Raw genomic sequence first — 20897 nt, 5'->3', positions numbered from 1 at the left:
AATTACATTTTAACAAGAATTCAAGGCCACCGACTAATTTAAACAGAAAGTTGGGAAAGGTGCTCCACATATCATCTTTCGTTAAGTATTGTGTAATCCAGTTAATTTTGAATACATTATTCAATGTATCATAACTTAGTACCTCTAGGCCTCCATTAGCCTTCGAATTGCAAAAGACATCTGTGAAAGGCAGCGGTACCGTGGTAGCAGTCAGTGACAGTGTGAAGTGTTGGTTGGTCTGCGGATGAACAGTCAAGCAGCATTATAAAATGGCAGGTAAATTGGGCAAATACGGAAAGAAATGTTGCAAACAATGGGAGACAGAAAAAGGATTCATGGACTGGATTCGAAGTGTTCCAAATGATGATTAAAAAAAAGTGTTCTGCAAATATGGCAAAGGTGAAATCAGAGCTCAGCACAGTGATCTGTTCCCTCATGCTGCAAATGAAAAGCATAAAAATAATTCAGCTCCTTTCTCAAATACCAGAATTTTATTTGACACAGGCAGGTCCTTTCTAAGAACTAACGTTGCAGTAAATGAGGCAGAGTTGAAGCTGACTGCTCATGTTGCTCGACACTCAAGTACCGTAACTGTTGATCAAGGTGTCAGTTTATACAGAACGAAATGCACAGCTCTAATTAATTCGCTGATAGGACCAGCAGACCACCACCTTCTGGCGGATATAGGAAGTGGACCATGCTCTCTTATTGTTGATGACTGCTGTCACGACCAGAAAACAACTCTGAGTAGACATCAGATATTACAGCAAGAAGCTCTAAAAAATCACTAGCACCTTTTGCAGGAGTGATACATGTGATAGCTGGGGATTCACTGACCATAGCAAATGCTTTGTTCAAATTCCTGGATGACAGCAAATTGTCTATACTGAATTCAAAATCCGATTTTGTGAAACATATATGGACAAATTGAACAAATCATTACATAATTAATTACTACATTTAATTAGGGCCTACTAGCAATGATTTTCTGAAACATATATGGACAAATTGAACAAATTATTACATAATTAATTACTACATTTAATTAGGGCCTACTAGCAATGATAAACATTTCTTTAAAATGCTTTTTATAGGAATCCAGCAGTTGTCTTGGATTGGATGGGAAAAAAATTGGGCTACTTTTCATTCCTTTTGGGCTGGTTTTGAGTTGTCATTGGGATGGACATTTTTCTTGGACCTGGCAACCCTGACAGTAATGCTTGCGTCCGAAACCAAAAAATGGACCAGGACCCACCTAGATGAAGACATGTATTACATGCGGCTATACACCATGCTCCCTTCCAAGTCTCTAGGATTGACTCCTTTCTGACAGGGTGCTAATTTAATAGTATTCTTCTACCCTCATCTATTTGTTCTAGCATGAGAATTTTTTTGGATGAGGACTACAAAGAACTTTGCTCTACATAAGAGTGTCTGCTCAATAGTTCTGAACCTTATAGTACTGAACATGCTGTTCTAAGAAGGAGTTATGCAAGTCATTCACTTCTAAGCCAAGGTCAGCTGAGACCAGCCATCAGAAAACAGCAATATCGCCCCCTACTGATGAGAAACGCATCTTCTGATTATAAGCAGAAATATCCATTAACATGATTTCATAGATTAAAATTGAACCCGTTTTTCTGAGACAACTGATTCAACTCATCAAACAATGAGATTCTGAGCAAAGGCATAGAGTGCACAGTGCTCCCAGGTCAGGGATTAATGATCACTTCTCTCCACGGGCATGCCTTTCTTCATGGACAAAAGCAAAAGGGAAAAAGACCACACAAATTCATTTTTTATGTGACGAACACATGAACAGCGTTTATTAACACTGCCTTCCACTGAAGAAAACAGCAGTTTGAACAGCTGCACTGTGAGATACCCACAGTTCACCTGGATAATGGGCTGTTTTTTTTCACAGGTCTTCTCCTTTGTGATTTCAGATGAATCTCAGAAGTCCCAAGATCATAAACAAATTCACAGATTATAACTCAGTCGCACATAATCAACACAGAATGGAAGCAAAGTCACTGATGTTGTGCAACATATCCATTGCTGTTCCAATTTATGTAAATGTCTAAAAGTTGATTTTTTTCCTTTTCTTCTAAATCTGTACAGGAATTTGCTCTCAGAGAGTGTAGAAAAGCTGGTCTAAACTTCTTTAGATTCATACAGTCGTTCACTGGTCAGCCACATAGTTTCATGTTTTAATCGACCACCTGTAGAATTGGTGCGTTACACAATCAAGAAATGGCAAGGCACTGCCAGAGGTTCAGTAATGTGAATTTTGCAACGAATTCATACAGACTCTGTAAAAGACAGTCATTTAGGTCTGGTACTTAATTAGAATAGGTTGAATATTGTAATATAGGTAGAGGAAGCAATTGTAATTTAAGAGAATTTAAAATCTTCCTCCAAAATATTCAAATTCATGCTTCAAAAATGTACATTTATTACATTCATAGTAATAAAATGAAATCCGTTGCCATAATTGCATAAAAAATTAGGACTTTTTTTTAAAACCCCAATAACCAAATGACTAACTGGAAACTTGGGCACTTTATTGCATCATCAGTTTGACTCAAATGGGCCAATGCCCAAAATCATTGTTAACGAAACTGACAGCAAAAATAAGCATCTGTTCTTCAGCAGCCATTGCTGCAAAGCCAGTTTAAACACAACTGTGTGACTAAAACACCTTTTAGAACAAAGATTTTTTTCATTGATAAATTATGAGAGGAATACTTGTAATAAATATGTACATCAAATATATTCCACTTAGACTTTACATCTTTCAACCTTTGTTTAACGCAAATCCAAACTGAAGTGTATTAATTGTGCTTGTAGCTACATGGGAGGGATTCTGTAATCTTGAAAGCAAAGTAGTAAAGAGAACAAGATTCCCTACAACAAACAACCCACTTGCAGCAGTCTTTAGATCACAAAATCTTTATATAAAAAAAGTTAAAGTCATGTTCGCTATTGTTCTGTAGTCACAATGACATGAAACACTGCTTTGTGCGTTTGTGCAAGTGGGCTCAGCAGTCATGTGTTCAGCCCAACAGGAGGCCTGACAGAGCATTCAGGTCCCTCATGTAAGGGTTGTCATTGAGGATGCGGTCGATGCGCTGCTTTTGGTCAGGGAAAATGTCATACAGCTGCTTCTTCAGTTCTGTAGTTTCTGTGGGTGAGCGCTGTGGAGGTGGAGAAGGGGACGGCCGAGGTGGATGCCAGTCAGGCGGGCCGGAATGGGGCCAGTGTGACGCTGATCTGGACTGAGTGGGCAACGGGGCATGTGTCTGGGCATAAACTGATGGCGTGGCCTGCAGATCCGTCCTCAGTGGAGGCATTAGAGGACTTGCAGTGGATCTGGACAAAGTAGGAACAAGGTCACAAAATGTTTCAGAACATTTGCTAAGTACCATGTCATTGTAACTGTAAACCAAAACTACTTGATATTCTGTGGATATTTTTGGGACAACTCACCTGGGGCAGCTGTCTTTGCGCAGGAACTGCTCCAAGAGAGGCCCATGTTTTCCTAAAGGATCATCTGGGATCATGAAATGATCCTCCACAAAGGTGAACTGCAAGAGACTGAATACAGCCACAGAAGAAAATAGTTCATGTCCAGCTTTATCGGTTATGTCAAAGACTCACTTAAAGGGCTTTTCACACTGAGCGGGATTAAGCGGACCGAATGTATGACGTGATGACGCCCTTGAATCGAAACAGTAGATCCCACAACGGGCACGATCAGTCGACAGTGACATTTTTTCCCTGACCAGTGTCTCGATTTTTTCCCCGTCGCTCCACGATGAAACGGGCTGTCAAATTAGATTTGAGCTTTAGATCACATTCACAGAGCTGCTGCTGTTGCACAAAAGGGTGAGACTGGTAGCACACAAAGCTGTTTTGAAAACCAGTGTAAACACAGAAGAGTATTCCGCAAGAGAGAAGAGAACGGATGTTGAGTTCTTGCTATCACTGGTGTCTGAGAACAGATAACTTTTTGATAAAAGTCACAGCAACTACAAAAACATTTATTTAAAAAAAAAAAAAAGGTGTATAATTGCAATCCCCTTTATTATTATAATTCTTATTCTTCTTTCATCTATCTATCCATCTATCCATCCATCCATCTCATATATATATATATATATACACACACACACACACACACACACACCCCTTATATATTTTAAAACTTTTAAATTTTGAAAACTCTTATTTAATTTTTTTTCTTTAATATCTTGCACAAATAAAGGGGTTTTGTCCCACTACTGTGTTATTGCATTATATTTCACATTATTTACTTCATACTAAAACCTCTCTGCCTCCCTTTTTGGGTAGAATACACATAATAAGAAAAGTTAGTTTCTGTGCTTCTTAACAGTTTATGTTATTCTTCTTCTCTGTGGTCAAAGACGATAGACTGATCCGCTGAATAGTGGGTTGCGCCACCTAGTGTGCAAGCGTGAATTAACCGAGAGCAATCAATCGTTTCGCATTCGGTGTGAAAGCAACGTCCGTCTGCGCTCCGGTTTGCTTTATTGCATCGCACTCAGTGTGAAAGGGCCCCAAGACTTAGACAGATTTCCAAACGAAAGGAGAATTTTACCTCTCTTGTATGATCTTCCTCCAAGCCTCAGACTGTGTAACAAAGTCTCTCAGGTTGTCATTAGTGACGATGATGCCTCCTGTTTTCTCTGCCAAATGAAGCAAGAACCTGTAGACAGCAGGGAACAAAACACTGTATCAACAGATGCTGCAATGATTTAAGTGCAGCTTTCAGCAATTCAAGATACATCTAATGGGATGATCTATGATGAGTACTTGAAAGAAAAAAAAAAAAAAAAGAGTGGGAAATTTTTTTTTAAAAAGCATTGGGACAGACTCATTTTAGGAGTGTATACCTGTCATCATGTGAAGTTATCCTTTGACCACAGACCTCTCTAGAGGGGGTGAAGGACAGCAATCGCAAGTCCTCCAGCTGATTAAGGAAGTGTTGCTCTATGAGAAGTAAGGAAAAAAAATAATTCAAATCTTTCAAGCCAGGAAGCCCACACTGGAGTTAACCTGAACATTGCAAACTAAATTCTCAGTGCATTATGTGAAAATACATAATGAACATGTCAAACAGGTTACATGAATGAGAAATATTATGAATAATTATTTGTTTAATGCAAGTTAATGGAGCTGCTGACCCTAAGCTATATTTATACTTTGGAAAGTCATCCGAATTATAATAAGTGGCACAGAAAATGTGTTCACATATTAATATAATTGATTGAACATTAAAACCCGGTCGCAAAGAATTTACATGTTAACCCAGATTTTGGTTGTTGTTAACACTGATTAGGAATGTTAATCAAATTCTGCAATGTAGAATTTGATTAACACTACTAATGGGTCTTTCCATTCTGGGTCTGGTATTCTACTTAATCATCTTCTTTGGCTCAATGATGCACGCTGATAGGCACCTTACTGCCACCTACTGGTGAGAAATAGCTTTACTGCTCAAACAAGATAAAGGAGCAGACAAAATAGTGACAAATTACCACTGAACTATATTTTGTGATATATATATATATATATATATATATATATATATATATATATATATATATATATATATATATATATACATACATACACACACATACACATACACACACACACACACACACACACACATCTTAGAGACCTTATAGATTTGTTAGATTGACTGGTTGGAGACAGGTAAGAACATGTTTTATCAAAAGATATAAAAGAGAGGGGGAAAAAGACAAACAAGAAACTTCTGGTCTAGCCTTTCCAGTATTTTTGATTCTCTGTAGAGAAATGTTTCGTATTTTCTTTCTATTGCCATAATATCACATCATAATTATCATCTATCCTTTGTTACTAGTTACCGTTATATCCTGATGTTATACCATTTAAAATTTACATGTTACATTTATATATAACATTGTTTAAATATATTTACTCTAGCTATTTAAACCCCTCGTATAGGAGAGAAATCAGTATCCACACTGATTTAGCATCAGGTGGTCAGGACAATTAAATGTATGAAAAACAATTCTTATCAACATCACTCACTAGTCACAGTTCTAGCTTAGGCTACTTTTCCCCTATGAATATCATAATTTAAAAGTACAGATTGAGATTTTGGTGGAAATTGAATATTGTGGTTAATTGAATCAAGCAGAGAGAGAGGAAAAAAAAGAAAAAAAGGCAGAAACAAATGTCTCCAGTGTTCCTGGCCCACATGTACTTGTGCTAGGCTAAACACCTGATCGCTAGTAAAAGAGGATATATTATTGAAGCTAATGTGAGGAGAACCAAATAACTTATTAAATTATTCACCCCACAGACCTAAATATAATTATCCACACCCATCACATTGGTTGTATTGAAAGTAGGAAAAACACCAATTTTTAATATCCATGACTCACTGGTAAACCAATTAGAAACTTGCTATAACCAGAACGGATAAGCAAAACAACTATGATAATGGAATAATAGATAAGGTATGACTACTATAGTATAACACTGAATGTCTGCAAGTCCCTAATGTCCTGGAAAATCTGAGTATTAGCATGAGACCTTTTAATTGACATTTTAATTTTGACATTTTCAGTTTGAACAGAATATACACACTGTTGTAGTGTACTGTCTGGTCCTGAGCAGAGCTGGTAAAACTGACACTCACATTTAACACCCAAGGTGACCTATTAACACACATAAATGATTGGATCACTGTTCTTTACAGTCTACACATCCCTGTTAAAACGGCAAGTTTTTGTGATGAAAAAAATAAAAATCATGATAAATCATGTCAGAACTCTCAATGTGAAATTACAATGCTTTTTTTCTTCATAGCAAATAAACAAAGCACAGATACGGCAACATTTTTTTTTTAAATAGCTGAACGTTCTGGCTTTGTGAAAAATACTTCAAACAAATTAAAGGAAATTATTTTTAATTAACGGCATATTGTTTTTTCCAGTTCAAGTAGTGGGAAAAATATGGAATCACTCACTGTTGAGGAAAAAAAACATGGAATCACCTTGTAATTTGCATTTCTAAAACAAATTCCAGCACAAGCCTGAAAATGCAAATTAGTCTGCAGTTAAAAGAGACACTTTTTGAAAGTCAGCTGAAACAATGGAAACGATAAGACTCCTTCAAGAAGGAAATCCAACACAGGGTGTGGCAAAAGATGTTGGTTGTTCCCAGTCAGCTGTGTCTAAAAGTTGGTGCAAGTATAAAACAAAATTGGAAGGGTATAAAAGGAAAACGTACAGGTAGACCAAGGAAGACGGCAAAGCATCAGAAAACTCAAAGCCCGATGCATTGAAAATGGAAAATGCACAACTAAACAAAAGAAAAACATATGGCCGGAAACAGGAGTGAATGTTTGTGACTGTAAGAAATCAGATGAATGAAATGGGATTTACGTGTAGAAAAGCCAAACGAAAACCAGAACTAACACCTAAACAAAAGAAAATAAGGTTACAGTGGACTAAAGAGAAGCAATCATGGAGTGTGGATGATTGGATGAAAGTGATATTCAGTGATGAATCACAAATCTGCATTGACCAAGGAGCTGGAACTTTTGTCTGGTGCTGTTCTAATAAAACGTATGAAGATGACTGCCTGAAGAAATCAAATTTCCCCACTCATTTATGATACGAGGTCACACGTCAGGTAAAGGACCAGGGGAGACCTCAACAGTCAATGCACGGGTGTACACTGAAATTTTGGACACTTTTCTCATTCCATCGATAGAAAATCGGTTCGGTGGTGATGAAGTCATTTTTCAGGATGATAATGCATCTTGCCACAGAGCAAAGAGTGTTAAAGCTTTTCTTCAGCAAAGGCAGATCAACTCAATCGCCAGCAAACAGTCCGGATCTCAATCTGATTTAAAATATATGGTGAAAATGGAAAAAAAAATTAGTTCATGACAAGGCTCCATCCTGCAAAGCTGATCTGTCAACCGCTATTCGAGAAAGTTGGAACCAGCTTGATGGAGAATATTTTTTTTCATTAGTGAAGTCCACGCCTCAAAGAATTCAAGCCGTAATAAAAACCCAAGGAGGAGCAACAAAATACTAATTGTGATTTTTGTTGTTAATGATTCCATAACTTTTTCCTCTACTTGATCTGGAAAAAAATATGCCATTAATTAAAACAATTTAATTTAATTTGTCTAAGGTATATTTCATGAAGCCAGAATGTTTAGCTATTAAACAAATATGGTTGTGTCAAACCTGTGCTTGGTTTATTCGCTACGAAGTAAAAAAAAAAAAAGCTGTGTGAGCAACCTCCAAGTGTGGTGATTCCATCATTTTTGCCAGGAGTTGTAGATCACTTACAGATCGTTCTTGTTATAACAAATGACAGAATTTACACTGCAAGAATGCAAACACAGCATCTAATGACAATAAACTTGAATTAAACCTTTTAAGAAAACTTTCCCCAACCCCTTGCACACAGTGGAGCATTTTGGATATAAACATAAGTTTGTGCTCGTGCATCACTGTCGTGCTTAACTGCTACACAAGCTCTGCTTTGTAAAGTTTGCAGGTTATCGTCTTCTTCACGGCATTTAATATAAAATGTTCCCTCGCCTTAGAGGAATTGGGTCGCACATTATTTTCCTCGGTCACTTGATGAATACGCCTCGGTCTGATGGTGACTGAGGTCATGTTGGGCATAAAAGGTAACGTTGACAAACAGTGAAAGGGAGACATTTATTTTAATTGACTCAGGGTATTCTGCTAAAGCTAGCACCATCGACTGGGATACGGCTTATACCTCCGGTTAGTAAAAAAAAAAAACCCTAGTGTTCAATTTGAGACGATACTACCCTTTTAAAATTCCTACACTGGACGGTAGAGTACACAGTGCATAGTGTAAGTGCATAGTATGTCATTTGGGACACAACTCTGGTTTGTACTTTCAGATGTTTGTTTTTGAAACAGAAGTAAAGCAATAAGTAAACATGCCCCGTGCTGTGCGCAGACCAAACTAATCAATAATGAGATTAGTTGACAACGATTTTCAGAATCAATTAATATCGATTTTTCATCGATTAGTTGTTACAGCTCTACATTAGATGTACCAGGGAACACTGAAGGCCATCCCCAACAAGTGAAGAAAATAGAGCACCACAGTGACATTATCAAGAACAGGACGTCCCTCCAAAATTTACAACAGGACAAAACAAAAGGGAGGATGCCAACACTAAAGGAGCTGGAAGAATATCTGCCACACTAATTACTCTCTGCATGTGACACCAATCTCTCGTGAGCTTCACGTCTGGGCTATGAGAGAGTGACTAGACAGAAGTCCTGTCTCACAAAAAAAAAAACATCCAAGCACAAGCAAATCACCCTAAACCATGTGGCAAAATGTGTTATGATCTGATTAGAACAATTACAAAAGGTATAATCATTCCAAAAAGTTTTGCTTTTAGGGCTGCTTTTCTTCAACCAGAACTGTGTGGTTTATCAAGGTGGAGGGAATAATGAATAGCTATAAATGCCCTCACAATTTCACAGATCTAGAATGTTTTTGCATGAAAGAGTGGGAAAATATTGCCAGGTCAAGCTGTGCTATGCTGACAGACTCTTACCCAAAAACACTGAGAGGTGTAATAAAATCAAAAGGTGCTCCAACAAAGTATTAGTTTAGGGGTCTGCACATTTCATTCACAATCATTGTTCATCAGTACTAGATGTAAACACTGTACAATGGGAACATGATAATCTACATTAGGGGTATTCAACTAAAATTTTTAATGGTTCAGCTACATAAAACTCTTTGTTTATAAAGGTCTGGATAAGCATCTAACATGACTGAATGACAACAACTGTTCAATAGTCATGTTTAACGATTAGTGATTCGTTCATAGTTATAAATAAATCAGTTTAAAGTGGAAGCTTGTCTTTGTATGCTGTAGCATTACAATTTCCCTTCAGTGGAACTGAGGCCCAAACTGTTCCAGTATGACAATGCCTCGTGCACAAAGCAAGGTCCATGAAGAGATGGTGAGAACTCGAGAGGCCTGCACAGAGCCCTGCCCTCAACCCCACTGAAGACCTTTGGGATGAACTCGAAACACTGATTGCACCCCAAGCCACCTCACCCGACATCAGTGCCTGACCCCACTAATGCTCTTGTAGCTAAATGGCTGAATGGGCAAATAACCACAGCCACACTCCAAAATTAGTGGAAAGCCACTGAACAGTGGAGGTTATTATAACAGCAAAAGGGGACTAAATCTGGAATGAGTTGTTCTACATCTTTAAACTACAACTTTTCTTGAACTGAAATAGTTTTTGCTTTCGCATGTCTCTCAACTACAATTAAAGTTCTAGGGTTTTAAAACTGATGACCGGCAAAAGTGAAAATGGAGAAATTTGCATTTAAAGATTTCATTTCAATTCCACTGAAAGACATTCCGCCTACCAGGTCTTGTGAGTCTGAGTCATATTACCATGCGCAATTTAATTTGCTAAAGCCAGAATACAATGTCAGCTTAGTGTTTGCCTACGTAAGTGTAGCATAGAGAGTACCACAAGTTACAGGTTTGAACTGTTTACCATGTTGTAATATGGAAATGTATTAAACTTTTAATATCATTTAATCTGTTAACACAAAATTCAAGTACCATACATGTTACACATTAACACAAGCAGACATGATCTGTACAGACGCAAGTATAAGGACTTGGAAGAAGGATGTGGATTGGCAAAAATGTTATGGAAACTTATTACGGAAAGTTTTGTTGTTTTCATTTTGAGCTTGGTGACTTACTTGTAACTCTCTTACTGTAGCTCACTTGGAGAAGCATAGAACTGAACTGTTTGTGGTTAAGGGTTTTACTCAAGCACCGAACATTGCTCCCTGGGAATCCTTGGAAATTCTCAACCTCTTGGCCACTGAGCTACAGCTGCTCCCATGGTCATATCATCCACAAAATCCTAGTTATTTAAAGAAAGCCTAATTTACGAATTGGTTCCTAGATTCTTGACCACCGCTGATGTGAAGGAATCTTCTGGGCTCTTACCAGTGATGTTAGGGTCTTTTTTCTGCCTCCACTGGGGCACAAAGACGGTGATCTCTCGATGTCCCCTTCGCCAGAAGGCTTCCACAGCAATGGCAATCCCACGACAAGAGAAGATTCGATGGAGTCCATGTCTGGAAATAAGCAGTTGTGATATTAAATGTTATTGACACAGGGGGTTAATGCATAATGAACATCTTAAACTGACTCAGAAGCAGACTCTGAAATGGTAAAAGAACATGTGTTTTATGAAATAAAGCGAACAGAAGCAAACAATATGTGTTTGATTTCTGTAGTATAAGACAGTGTCTCGATGGTATTCCATCTCCAAGGAAACCCATTAGCAGTAAAAGTTCAATAAACACCTGGATTTAATCTAGGAACAAAGTTAAGACCCAAGAAACACTCACACACACACACACACACACACACACACACACACACACACTCACACTCACAGAAGGGGGAACTTCCCTGTAAGAGAGAAAGTGAAGTTCAGCAGGAAGTGTTACTAAATCCACCACAGTTGACGTATATAATAAAATAACCTTGCCATCTGGAAATGTAAATTGACAAATATGCAAAAAACCCATTCTACCAAGAAATAACCACTAAAAAAACCCTCGTAATTTTAACCAAGTGAGATTCATATTATCACCACCTGTATCACTTTCTCTGCTAACCTGTTATCTTAAAAGAATTGCAAATGAAGCAATGAAGGAAGCATAATTACATTAAATTATGTACAGCAACAACAAGCAGAATAAGTACCACAGTGGAAGCAATCACAACAACTGAACATGGTCACTGTTGAACCTAATAGCTGTGTTAAATAACCAGGTACTGGAACACCTCGAGTAGACTACTGCTGTTTTTCTACAGCAGTTTAACAAGCAAGGAAAGAAATAAAACAAGGACAATATGAGCATTGGGCCTCACTGATCAAACAGGATACAAACAGATTTATTCATAAATCTGTCCGAAGGAGCATTTACACATGAAATGTGGTGTTCATGAAAACCCGGCTATTTCACAAAACATTTGTGTTCAACGAGAGCCCCCTAATGAGGACACTCACTAATGTAAACCTCAACTGAAACATACATTTTAATATACTGATTATAATGTGAAGTTTAAATAGCTTACTTATTTCAATTGCTCACAAATAGTAACAAAACTTTTGTGAATCCTTGCTGTTTAATATTAAATCACCTGAAAGAATTCAATCCAAAACAAATCCATAAAATAAAACAAGACTTGCCATTCAATAAGGACAACACAAATGGCCTATATATGGTGGAAATGTAAGATTGTTCCCTGGGATAACTGCCCCACTGAAAAGTCTGAGCTGGCTTTACGAGATCATTTAGAGCATCAAGAAGTTCTTAAGGCAATGACTACATGGTCAGGTGGGCACGATTACGGTCTTCAGCAAGGTGACCACGCTGCACATGTTGAGCTGATTGGCATTTATCAACGTACACAGGTTAGCATGAAGAAAACCAACATTACAGAACCATGTGAAAATGTGGTGGGAATTTTTTGTTTGACTTGGCAAAGTTTGATCAATGAGGCCCAGTGTTTCAAAAATCTATTTTCAAAATAAATGTCCATTTCCCAAAGATCACTTCCTCCTCCACAAACAAGTAATTCCGTCAAAACAAATCAACAATGCTATGCAACAAATTAACAATACTGTTAATGTAGAACATTGAAATCAGCTTAATTAGATAGAAGCCGAGCAATTGCGATCACTTCCTTTAAATGCTTTCCGACCTTCGTGAAATGGGTATTTTACAATGCAATCAACTGTGCGCTGACTTCAGTGAAAACTGGATGAATGAATGAATGAATTGTACTGTATTTTCTCCATGCTGATGTATTCTTATTGTGTTTGTCTACCATCTAACACAATATTATAACGGTATTTATTAGTACCTGAATAGTTTCTTATAATAACTGTTGTTACCAATACAGTTAGGCTACTTTTTAGAATAATAACGATAATCATCATCAAAATCTCTACTTAAATGAGAACATTTCTAATAATGTTTGAAACATCTGGGAGCAATGCAATGCTGCTGTTGGTGAGAGGAACTCTACAGATTATTTCACAGCTGCCAGGGCAAAAAGTTAGCATCCTCCAGTCACATGTAGGTCATTTATGTGAATAATTAGCATACACACAACTTGTTGCATACTAGTTCCTATAGTATAGGCATGTCTTATAATCTTGGTATCAGTTTTTGTATGATCACCTCCGACACCCGTCACCACCCCCCGCCCCCAAAAGAATTTTTTTGACTGCTCACAAAAAAGCACTCTAGCTCACATTTTTATAGGTCAGGACATCCCATATTCCTTTTTCACTAGGAAGTGTCTCAAAGCCTATTACTCTGGGGTTGTCAATGTGATCGTTTTTTTTTTTTTTTTTTTTGACCTCCCACCACTAGAACTACTTCATTACCACACACAAAATTTCACTGTTATTCAAATATGTCCCTAGCGTAAGTCATCCTCCTACACCTAAACCATTAATCACACCTTGGTGCCCACTGTCACAGTTCTCATAACAAGAGGGCCTTGCAGGAAACCACCTAGAGAATAGAAAAGAAACGCTGAAAAGTAACATTTGAAAGAGATGACAGAAGAGGAAGCATGAAGACGCGTGGGCAGAGAGCCCACAACCTGAACCAATACAGGTCACCCACTCATTTTGTACCTTATCTTGGTTTATGACACCCACTCTCTTTCACACACACATGCACGTACAAACCTGAGTTCAAAAACATGCACATTCACACAACTTACTGGAAGTGACTTCTTAACCTTTAAACATTCTCTCACATTCAGATACACACACAACATCCTCATACATCCACAACTATAGTGGGTTAACAGTAGCGACTTTTCACTTCGTTTCTCGGCTAGTTAACTATAAATACATACCGAACAACTACACAAACACTTACGCCATGGCCACGTTGCTGCCATCTATGATGATGTGCCGGAGGTTTGGGTGCCCGGGTACGTCCTGCAGGACCAACCGATAGGGGGTGCGAAGTGACTGATGAAAGCGTGACATCCCCGTAAGAGGAATGGCCTTTGGCGGTGCTGGTGGCTCAGTGTGTGGCAGAGGCACTCGTGGACAGGTCTGGTAGGAGCAGCTTGGCCGTGTTTCCAAAGCAGAACTGCGCAGTGCCGTCACGGTCTCCATCCGCATGGGCCCCACAGTCTGCGAGCCACCCCGTGACAGGTAATCAAACCTGGAGTCTGATTTAAGATCCAGAGGCCCAACTGTCCTGCATTTTCTACCAATCTCTATGACATCGTCGTCATTGTCCAGTGATGCTGCACCGATTGTTTGGCTCTTCTGGTTCCAGCCATTACTGCTGGGCACCTTGATATTCTCTTTTAGCTTGATCTCTGTGAGAGCTCGACCCTGCACCCGTTCCTTCTCCTTGAGCCGAGCGCAAGTGGAGTTGGTGGAGGGACACGGATTAGCTACAGGCGAGGTCTCTTGGCTCTTTTGGCTCTCCTCCACTATGCGCTCCAGCAGCAAGAAGGTGTCTTCTGTTTGGCCTGTTTCACGCACTACCCGTTCTACCACATCCTGTTGGTAGCCCATGGTTCTGAAGAAGTTCACCAGACACCTGAGGTTGGTCTCAGGGCTCACGGCTTCGCCCTCATCAGATGTATCACCAGTGTCCAACACCAGCGTGGCCATCCTGCCAGGTGGCCTTGTCCGTGTCTGGCTGTCATCACGGGCTTTCTCTCTGTCCTGGTCCTCGTCCCTTCTCTCCAGTGAGAACTGCCTTTTGGTGTCCCTTTGCTCACTCTCGGATGAGCGCCGCTTCTGAGTTGGCCGCCCGTTCAGGACCAGCACGTCAGGAACAGGCACAGGGCTGGACGACTTGTCCTCAAAGGAAGCCTTGTCCTTTGTGGATGACTTTTCCTCAAAGGTTGCAACCAGGATTCGGTTGGAGAGCTCAGTGACGGGAGTGCTGGTCTGAGAGCGGTCCTGCTCCACGTCTATAATAAGCTGTGTGGGGCTCTGCGCCAGCCCCAGAAGCTCCTCCTTTAAGGCACTAGGCAAAAGCAACAGTTCCATGGTATATTTGTCTGCCCGCTCCTCCACAAAGTTCTTAAAGGTTCGCTTGACCGAGGGCTCCCGGTCAGCTGGCAAGCTACGTTTCTCTTGGAAGAGGGCAACAAACTGCTGAACGCGGCTCTGTGCCATTACCACGGCTTCGGCACAACCCAGCAGCCTCAGACGGCCCGGCTCTAGCACCTGCACCTCAGCACTTGTGTCTCGCAGCAGATGGTCCAGAAAGAGGCCACGAGCACCAGCGAAGATGCAATGCATGTCCACTGGATATCTCTCTTCTTTCTGCAGCTCTGGGTCACAAAGGCCCTTAACGTACTCCTGAACAAAAACAATAATACGGCTACATTAGTTATCACACAATAAAGGTTTCTATATATGGGTGCTACAATCCAAATATTGTGGTAGTCAAATGGTTGTTGAGCATGGATGTATCTTATAAAATCAACAAGCGAAACGTTACAAAAGTAGCTCATAATAATGTGATGCATGATTGTGCAAGACAATAATTTTGGATTGAGTTTGTAGAATTAGAAAACGAAACCACAATAATTTCAATGCAACACCTAACACACCCAAGTCAAGGAGTATACCCAAGCATGCATTTATACAGCAATTTATGTCGTTGCTGTCCTATAGCACTGAACCTGTTCTAGTTCATAGTTGCAGATGGTAAGGTGCAACCAGGACAACTTTTCTTTATTTATGACAATATACATCTATTTATACAAGACCAAGACAGTTTTTCACTCTGGTCTCCTTTGAACAGTGGACTAGTTCAACAAACAGACTTCATAGTAAACCATAATGAACTTTCCTTTGCTTTTACACTATCCATTGTTACCCAGATGAGGAAGGGTTCCCTTCTGAGTCTGGTTCCTCTCAAGGTTTCTTCCTCTTAACATCTTATGGAGTTTATCCTTGCCACCGTCGCCACCGGCTTGCTCAATTGGGATTAATCCACACACTTAAAATCTGTATCCTTTGTTCATATATTTCTGTAAAGCTGCTTTGAGACAATGTCCGTTGTAAAAAGCGTTATACAAATAAAACTGAATTGAAATTGAATTGAATATAAGGACCTTGAAAGAACTGCTTCAAGGATCTAGCCGTATGGGTTTGATACTGCCTAATGAATAATTAAATAAATAAATAATAAATAAATAAAATATTATATATATGAAATAAAGAAATACATATAAATAGATATAATATGTTCCACTTACAAAACATTTGGCAATAATTGTCATGATTTGGGAGTTCAATATAAGGTTTGGAAATGTCAACATTTGAGGTCTGGAACTGGACTGGTTTTTATTAACCACTGGGATAGTTATTACTATTATTACTATTATTATTACTATTATTATTATTATTATTACTACTACTACTACTACTACTACTATTATTATCATCAACAAGCACATATCATACTGAACATTAACATAAAACGACAGGTTCCAAACCCAAAACCAGTGGGGGTTTCTATATGACTAATGGGAAATGTGGACCACCTGGCGGTCCCTCTATGTGACACACAAGGCATGTGATCGGCAAACATTACTGAATGCCTTGGGGTTTGGGTGGCCAGAAAGAGACTAAAAATAACATGAAAGAACTAGGATATGTGAATTTTCTTAACAGCTGACTCAAAAAGTAAGTATGTGGGTCTGTGATCGAATGACTGGTTTTCCACGCCTTCTCTGCAAGTGTCATCGTGACACAGGAACCCCCCAAGAGTAGACCATTACACCAACAAAAGGAAGCTGAGATTTTTTCTCTGTTTAGTTTGAATGAGTATTCCATTTACCGAACATTACAGGCACAGATTACCGTTAATGACATTGGGCTGAAACTCACAGCTCTGAAGGACAGTGGAAACTGAACATGAATTATAAAGCGGGGGTCCCCACTCTGACTAAGCAGAAACAAACGTGTGACAGAGCTGACGTCATCACAGAATATGTGACGTCTCGCCACTAGACGGGTGTAACACAAGGCCGCAAATGAGATGCATTAAACACTGACACATTATTAATGAACAAGTCAGCAAATCACAGCACATTATTCTTACATCAATGAGGCGCTAGTGCAAGAATGACAATAGCTCAAACCAGAAATGTGTAGCTTTTTCCTAGAGATGCACCAATGTATCGGCTGATAAAGGCTATTTTTCCCGACATCGCCTGATAGTTTAAAAACATCCAATGATCAGGACGATTATATCCTGCCAATCAAAAGAGGGCAGGAAAACACATCGATTTTGTGCTGTGTGTAAAGATGATGTCTCTTGTGTGAAATGACGACAAAACTACAGTTTGTAAACTCTAAGTTCTGCACTGCTGAAATTTTACACCGGAAGTGAGCAGCAGTAAAGCAGGAGTTTCGGTGTCAAGTCTAATTTTAATCTTAACTGCGTTGAATTAAAAGGGCCAGTACAACGTTGAATAATTTAAATGAAGATGAGTTGACAAAAAAGTACATATTGCACAGAAAAATATATTTGTAGTGTATTTCATATCCAGTTACTGTTAATATATAAAAAAGTTTATATTATATATTACAAGTTTGATGTCAGTGATGAAATAGAAATGCTTTTGTTTGTGGTGAGTGCATGTGAGTCTTACAGGAGGTCTTTTTTAGAATTCAGTCAATGTTAATATGAATTAATAACATTCAATAAGACAAGAAATCTTACTTTAATCTTCAGAATTTACTTAATGTTTTAATGTTAATTTGAGTAATGCGTTTTCTGTTTATGAGGCCAGTTACTGTGAAACAACTTGTTGAAATGGAGAGAATAAAGATTTTATTTCCATTTCATTCAGAATTGTGGAATTAATTATCATTAATTCAAAAGAAGGCATAAAAGGCAGAACTATCCGTATAGGTCAATATCACTCTGAATAATCGGTTATCAGTATAAGCTGAGAAATTTAGAATTCGTGCATCTCTACTTTTACCTTTATGGTGCATGGGAGCAGTTCTGATTTTGAAAGCTGGTTTGACAATTTCAGCGCTTTTAAGATTATGACGCATAAAGATGATCTCAGCAAAATTCCATTACAGACTGTGTGACAATGTCTTCTCCATGTTAGATTATACAATGAAGATCCTCTGACGATAGACCTGTGTGAACCAGGGTTTCAGCAGCTAAGTAAGAGTAGAACCTGGACAATATTGTGGTGTTAATAAAAAGTGATCTTTGTGACCTAATATGGGGTTAAAAGGAAATTAAACATACATATAACAACTATTTGTATAAGTTTGAACAGGTTTGGAAGGCTTAGCATTCAGTTTTGGGTGTAGCTGGTCCTGGGTTTTCCAGTCTAGCACTCATCATTGTGTGGACATTCCACATTTCCCGGCAGCAGCACTTCTTACTTCCGCTTCGCAATTCAACGTAAACAATGCCGCGTCAGGAGAACTGAGTAACGAAGTACACTCAATAGTGAAAGATTGTGTCATGTCAACTTCATAGCGTCTAGAGGTTGTTGTTTTTTTTTCGTTTTCGCTGTGGTAATATTACGGTAAACTTCAGTGACGAAACATAACCATGAGGGTTACGTGAAACATTAAGTAAAAAGCTCCCTATTGTCATTTTCTTAAGACACTATGACAGTACTGAAGACACTGATTCATACTGAACTGTTAACCATCAACAGCCAAGAGCTGCTTAGCAGTTCACTAATCTTATAATATAGACAAACTCAAAAATAAACAAAGAAAAGAATACACCATGCTTGAAACCAATCCACAGTCACATTTTCTATCAGTGACCGGAGAACACATTAGCTAATGTGTTAGCTAACTTTAATCCTAGCCCTCCTCGGATACTTTGTTTACGTATATATAAATATATACATTTGTGATGTGACACCAAACGTTAGCCAAATATGTATATAAACACACTATAGGTGCATTACCTTTGCTTTCGATACATCCTCTTTTTTCCCCTTCAGCTGAAGCCAGATTTGCCTGGACGCTTTACTTCCGTGGGCTCCAACAGTGTGATCCAACAGGCCAATAATTGTAAATGCTACCTGAAAAACTTGTTCGACTCGAGACTTTGCGCATTTTAACTCAGGTTCTTTGCCTTCGTGCACTGTAAATTCATCGACGGTCCACGCCTCTGGCAAGAGTTTACTAGCGGCAGGAGCGCGGCTGTTCCCCGGCAGCACTGCGTAGGTTAGCTCGGTGATTCGCTTCATGCCTGGGAGGGGCCGCGTTGTTGACATTTTCCCTTTTCACTTGCTATTTATTTATATAACACACACGCGGTAATACGACTCGCTTCCCCCCTTCATGATTTCAGATGTATCGTCTCTGTCCTCGACCTCGGTAAATGGCACACTAACCAATGTGGCGGTTAACTTTTAGTTAGCGTAGCTGGCTGCATCCGACAACCTATAGAACCCGGAAAACCCCGTTGACGTCATCAACACGCGCCATTGGTTCCTTACTAATCAAACCGCGGCAAAGAAATAAACGTCCAACATTATTGTTTTTTTTTTGAAGAGAGAAGTTCAATTCAATTCAGTTCAATTCAATTCAATTCAATTCAATAGAATAGAATTCAGTTCGCTTTAAATTGTATAGCGCTTTTTTTCTTTTTTTTTTATACAAGTGAGATTGTCACAAAACAGCTATACAGAAATATATAAACTTCCAATCTAAATTTTAAATTCAATTTTAAATTCATCCCTAATGAGCAAGCCAGAGGTGACGGTGGCAAGAAAAAAAACCTCCCTGAGATATGAGGAAGAAACCTAGAGAGGAACCAGACTCAAATGGGACCCATCCTCATCTGTGTAACAACATCTTGGTAATTATAAATAAATTCCTTCTATAACTGTGCTACATGATAAACCAGCTGTGTAATCACATGTGCAGCTGTGTAATCAGGAGATTCACCACAGTCTCAACATGAAGTCTATTCTGCTGTGTATGTCAGCAGTCTGTGTATATCAGCAATCTGTCTGTATCAGCGCTCTGTGTATATCAGCGCTTTGTATATCTGCTATCTGTGTATATCAGCGCTCTGTGTATATCAGGGCTCTGTGTATATCAGCGCTCTGTGTATATCAGCGATCTGTGTATATCAGTGATGTGAAATAGACACAGAACCAAGTGGAATCAAATATATTTTAAAACATGCCGATGAATATCTCTGAAGCTAATATTTCAGAAACACAGGTCAACAGAACATGGAGCATATCTAAAGGAATTGTTTAAAAGTGTCTAACAGCTCTGTAAGATTGTATCTACACTACAGTCATCAACCTGCAGTATGTCTGATGTCTTGTAGAGTACGGATATAGTATGGATACAGTCATAAACTTTATATTAGTGGAATTTAGTAAAAAGAGCAATATTACATTAAAGTCGTACAGTGTGAGTACAGTAATAAGTATTTTTTTTTTTAAATCACCAAAAATCTAATCTACATTGTTACATAAATATATAAGTACAGCAATAAATAATATTTTACAAAATAAACCCAGAAATATTAAGAGCTGCAGTACTGTAGTTAGAGTATGACCTACTACAAGTGCAGTATTATGTAAAGGTCTTACAGGAGTACAGTAATCATTAGTGTATTTTAGTACAGAATGAATCATTTTTTAAGTCACTAAAAATCCAGAAATGCTAAGGGGAATTACATTGAAGAGATTAAGACACATAATGTGATGTGAGCAACAGTGGTTTTGT

General features: G+C 38.7%; 1 protein-coding gene across 1 annotated transcript; it reads right to left on the bottom strand.

Moving 5' to 3' along the window:
* Positions 1 to 595: 595 nt before the first annotated feature.
* Positions 596 to 19595, bottom strand: n4bp1 (nedd4 binding protein 1). The gene is made up of 7 exons (XM_053623016.1): positions 19112 to 19595; positions 14053 to 15506; positions 11084 to 11214; positions 4917 to 5013; positions 4622 to 4729; positions 3490 to 3597; positions 596 to 3372 (listed from the first exon to the last, which is right to left on the bottom strand). The coding sequence occupies exons 1-7, from the start codon at positions 19421 to 19423 to the stop codon at positions 3057 to 3059; spliced, it is 2526 nt and encodes an 841-aa protein (XP_053478991.1). The 5' UTR covers positions 19424 to 19595; the 3' UTR covers positions 596 to 3056.
* Between the last annotated feature and the right edge of the window lie 1302 nt (positions 19596 to 20897).

Source organism: Ictalurus furcatus, chromosome 4 (genome assembly GCF_023375685.1).
Source record: "Ictalurus furcatus strain D&B chromosome 4, Billie_1.0, whole genome shotgun sequence".
Classification (NCBI taxonomy): domain Eukaryota; kingdom Metazoa; phylum Chordata; class Actinopteri; order Siluriformes; family Ictaluridae; genus Ictalurus; species Ictalurus furcatus.
This window is presented reverse-complemented; position numbering and strand designations above follow the sequence as displayed.

What these genes read in the sequence shown, in the direction of transcription:
- n4bp1 (XM_053623016.1), bottom strand. Translation starts at nt 19,423, where the DNA reads ATGTCAACAACGCGGCCCCTCCCAGGCATGAAGCGAATCACCGAGCTA. An exon ending in AGGAAGATCATACAAGAGAG is followed by an intron (nt 3,598 to 4,621) that starts GTAAAATTCTCC and finishes GGCTGTATTCAG; the next exon opens with TCTCTTGCAGTTCACCTTTG. An exon ending in CGCAAAGACAGCTGCCCCAG is followed by an intron (nt 3,373 to 3,489) that starts GTGAGTTGTCCC and finishes TACTTTGTCCAG; the next exon opens with ATCCACTGCAAGTCCTCTAA.